The sequence below is a fragment of the Trypanosoma cruzi genome, genomic scaffold (genome assembly GCF_000209065.1).
Source record: "Trypanosoma cruzi strain CL Brener 1047053517139 genomic scaffold, whole genome shotgun sequence".
NCBI lineage: Eukaryota > Euglenozoa > Kinetoplastea > Trypanosomatida > Trypanosomatidae > Trypanosoma > Trypanosoma cruzi.
Window position 1 is genome coordinate 1 of NW_001849334.1, and position 4,079 is coordinate 4,079.

The 4,079-nt window shown below is 51.3% G+C and overlaps 3 protein-coding genes across 3 annotated transcripts, besides 2 other annotated features; 1 reads left to right on the plus strand and 2 right to left on the minus strand.

The window, feature by feature from the left end:
* Tc00.1047053506665.30 (trans-sialidase, putative) lies at window positions 1-833 on the minus strand (the record flags this gene model as incomplete). Its single annotated transcript, XM_798139.1, has 1 exon — window positions 1-833. A coding segment is annotated over one exon (833 nt), but the record flags the coding sequence as incomplete, so codon positions are not given.
* Window positions 1-4,079: a sequence feature (areas not merged during assembly with more than two copies in the genome that could not be assigned to a particular haplotype).
* On the plus strand, window positions 1,095-1,727 carry Tc00.1047053506665.20 (uncharacterized protein; the record flags this gene model as incomplete). Its single annotated transcript, XM_798138.1, has 1 exon — window positions 1,095-1,727. One exon carries the CDS (start codon window positions 1,095-1,097, stop codon window positions 1,725-1,727), a length of 633 nt encoding a protein of 210 aa, XP_803231.1.
* Window positions 1,886-2,147: a mobile genetic element.
* Window positions 3,724-4,053, minus strand: Tc00.1047053506665.10 (uncharacterized protein; the record flags this gene model as incomplete). The annotated part of the gene is made up of 1 exon (XM_798137.1): window positions 3,724-4,053. One exon carries the CDS (start codon window positions 4,051-4,053, stop codon window positions 3,724-3,726), a length of 330 nt encoding a protein of 109 aa, XP_803230.1.

The following is a 4,079-nucleotide window of genomic DNA, read 5'->3' on the forward strand; positions in this document are numbered from 1 at the left end:
TACATGACTGTGGACGCGGTTTTCCCTCCAAATTCCAGAAACTGCACGGGAAACACGAGCGTGCCATCCGTCATTCTCGTGATGGGAGTGCTGGCATCGTTGAGGAAGCCAATCAATTCGTCGGATTCATAGGGATAAGGAGGGCGAATGCTCATAGAGAAGGAACTCATCGAAAAACCTCCGCTTCGTCCAGGCCCCGACTCCAGAAAATGGATAACAGACTCCAACCCACTTCCCCCCCACTCATCGGCAAAACGAATCATGGCCCCAGTCCGTAAGTCGTAGCCCTCCACAAATGCAAAAAGCGGTTCGAAGGGTCCAAAAGACGACGGAAACGGCAACCAGTAAGGGCTTGCAGCAAAAGCGTCACGATCTTCTGGTCCCGCGTACGACTGCCACGTCCTCCCATCATCAACGCTGATCTGTGCCATCAACTGCATGGACGCACTCCCGCTCCCCACAGATCCATTGAACTGAGCTCCAACAATGGCCAGGAGCATCCAGCCCAAATTCACAAGATGGGGATTGCGGAAAATGTGGCCAGCGGCCGCTGTGTTTGCGACTGGATACTCCCTTGGCGACCGCTTCAAAATGTGTCTTCCATAGGAATCGCCCACTCTCGTTCCATAGTTTTGGGCCTGCACTGACCCAGCGGCGCCGCACATCATCACGAAAAGGAGGAGCAGCAGCACCGCGGAAGCAAACACACGCCGGGACATGTTGGGCCTCTGCGACTCACTCTCTCTTCCTTCCCTCCTCCTTCCGCTGGATCCGGTCACGCGGCGACGGTTGTGTGTGCGGGTTGCCATTACAGCAGCAACACGTGAGAGCATATATGTGTGTGTGCTGTTGGTCCTTTCAGTGCCTTACAATTTCACAGTAGCGATTGGCGTTTGGTAGTAACTTCCTTCTTCATAAGGAGCAACAGACAACAGCGGAAGAAAGGCAGCACAACAGCAGTACACACCGCCACCACTCAAAGCGAACCACAACATCACCATCCAATCAGTCAATATTCTACAGTACCCCTCAACAGCACGCACACAGAAATTAAGAAAAAAAGTGAGCAGCCTCCCAATGGGAGACCGCAGGCCATGGCGCTGCAAATAAGGCAAGCGACGGGGAGCCACGTGTGCAGCGAGGAAAAAGAGAGTTGCACTGCAACGGCACGGCGACGTTATGCCCCGTTGGGAGCATCCATGCAGACCAGCACATCGCCTGCACGAAGAGTTGCTTCTCCCGCTGAGCAAAAAGGAAAAACGGCCTCAGCAGCCCCAATGATGAGAGGTCGCCTGCACCTCCTCGCAGCACTTGCAGGCTCTGCAGGCAAAAGGTTGCAGATGACGCTCTGCTGCACGCATGACGGCCGTCGCACCCTTCACAATGGCAATTGCATCCTGTGGCACCACACGCCGCAGTCGATGCGCACAGTCTCCGTCTCCCTCCCTCCTGTCCCTCTCCCTGAGAACTCATCGGTGGCCGTGGCACACTCACCGACATGTCAGAAAGCACTTGTTTTTCTTCCCTCGCATTTCGCACAGCAGCACCGCCAACCTCATTTTATCTCCCTTTATTTTACGTACCCTCTTCCGTCAAAGCTTCCGATACTGCCGTCCGCCCACCTCCGTTCATGTCGTCTCCCCTTCGGGTGCTCGCACCACCCTCACGGTCGTTTTTATTGTTATCGTCTGGCCGCATTACGCTTCCATCAGCACCATTGGGAATGAATCCTCGCATGAATGAAAATTGTTGTCGCAGAGCGTTGTCGCCCTCCTAATCAAAGGGAAAAAACAACGGATAAACGCCCGCAAAAAAAAAATGCATGACAGTCTTTCCCTACGAATGTGTGCACCCAAACTCATTACATCCGTTCCCCCTCGTCAGTTTTTTTTTTTTTCTCTTACCAGTCGTAGTAAATACACCTCAATTGTGCAGCTCTGGTAAGCGTACGAAGGAATTCAGTGGCAAGGATAACCTTACTCTGCGGGCAGCCACTATAGAATGGCTCCAACATCTGCCCTTCCGACCCGTAAAACTAAGTAACAACTACTCATCGGGTTTGAAGCATGAACAGCAGGCGCTTAGCTTCCTCTCTAGTAAGAGTACTAGTCCCTGGCACCACGTTGAGGTGGCCGGCTGAGCCAGGGCCCCTCGTCAGTCATCCATGCCCACAGCACCGCGAAGCCACGTTTTCACCCGTGATCCCGGAAAGAAATGCCGTTTCCCTCACCACCATCACATCCACACGGGTGCGCAGTTGCCGCTCGCACGTACCCTCTTCCACATAAACAAAGTCAATCCACAAACGATAAAATAAAAAAGCAGCGCGATGCGTTGACAGATTCCTTCCCTTCCGTCTGTTTCGTGATGAATCCCCGCCTCCTTGCTTATGTATTTCTGTCTTCTCTTTTTGTCACCCACACAAATAAAATGCTCAAACAAAGTCCTGAAACCCTTTTATATGTCACCGACACCTGCTCTGCGCCCTTGTGTCGCGTCAATAAAAGACCGTCATTCACAAATGCACCCCGATGTTCAAAAGGAATACCCGCACCCCGATAATCCTTCAACAGGGTATTAAGAGCCAGCTCAGAAACATGCACCACCAATACAGTCATAAAGCCCGTAATGAAAAGTCCACTCCAGCATGGACCTTTTTTTAAAGTCTTCATCGCAAACGGCCATGTACGAATTGAACTTGTCCAAACAAAACAGTCCTCTGTGTCAAATCCATTCTCGTCATGAATCCTTCATGAAACCCCGCCGCACTGGTTAAACTTTCACCACTCGATCGGCCACGGCAAGCAAGAACGGAAACAGCCACATAAGGACAATCATCTGTTAAGGCATGCCTTTGGCGTTGTAGACGGCCAATCGCACAGAAACAGTGCTCATCCACAAGAAAACAGCATACACTGCGGCTCCTGCACTCTCTAATAAGCGCCTCATGAAATAAAAATTTGTGTCGCGATTTCAGAGCACTGAAGTACCAAAAAAAAAAAAAAATGAATTGAAGGCAACAGTCGAGCACAAGTTCTACCGAGTCTTTGTCCGCAGGGAGAAAGGGCACCAAGCACACTGCACTTGAGATTCACTCACAATAACACACCAATAAACAAACCAAGGGCAGTGTGGAAATGGATTTATTCCATTCAGCAGCCCCAGCGGATCATAAAATACAAAAGGGGCCCAACGTAACGATGGTTCCTATCATGGCACCAAAAAAACGTCGTCCTTCCATTTCAGGATGGGAATTAAGGAGTTAGCTGCAAGTGCAGAAACTGCCTTCTCCACCCAGCACAGGACGCTGAGAAACTAGCCAACAGGCCAGAAAGAACAACATGCAGCAAATCGCTCTCAATATTCCGGTAATCCCTTCTCACGCCGAGTTATCGTCGCGGCCAACAAGTCCAGTTTGCGCGGTCCGCCTTTGTGAATTCACAAGCGCCATCATGATGAACAACCCACAAACATACCAAGGCAATCCATACGTGATGTCCTAAAACACCCTTGCAAAACCTCCCAACACCCTCTGCTCAGTGATGCAGATCGTTTCTGAAAGTAAAACCATTCGTGGTGAAGAAGCGCATCCCTCGTCAAAGGCACATCGCCCATCACCCGCGATGCTTGCGCCTCCAACGCCCTCCGCCCATTCGCCGAGAAGAAGAAATGATCACGAGCAACAGCAGCAGTGGCGTGCACGTCACACGCAGAGAATCCTAATCAACCAAGCAAGTGATATTGAGGTTCAATCCGCTGATGCCTCCGAAAAGCAATGGAAACATTGTTGGGCAGCAGATTTCTCGGACTAAACGTCATCCACACTTCAGCACATTTCGCGCCAAACATTCCCAAAAAACGCGTTTGGAGTGCGTGTGACAAACGCAAGAGCAAAAAAGAGATGGAGCACAAAAAAACACTGAACCCCCCAAAAAGAGCATTCTTACGTGTTCCCTCGCTTGCCCTCGCATGTCTCATTTCCGTGGGGCGGGCCTGTGGAATATGCGGGGGGCAGCCGGGCCCATCAAGGCGATTCCCATTCCCAAGCGTCATGACCCGCCGTACGCTCTCGAGCACAC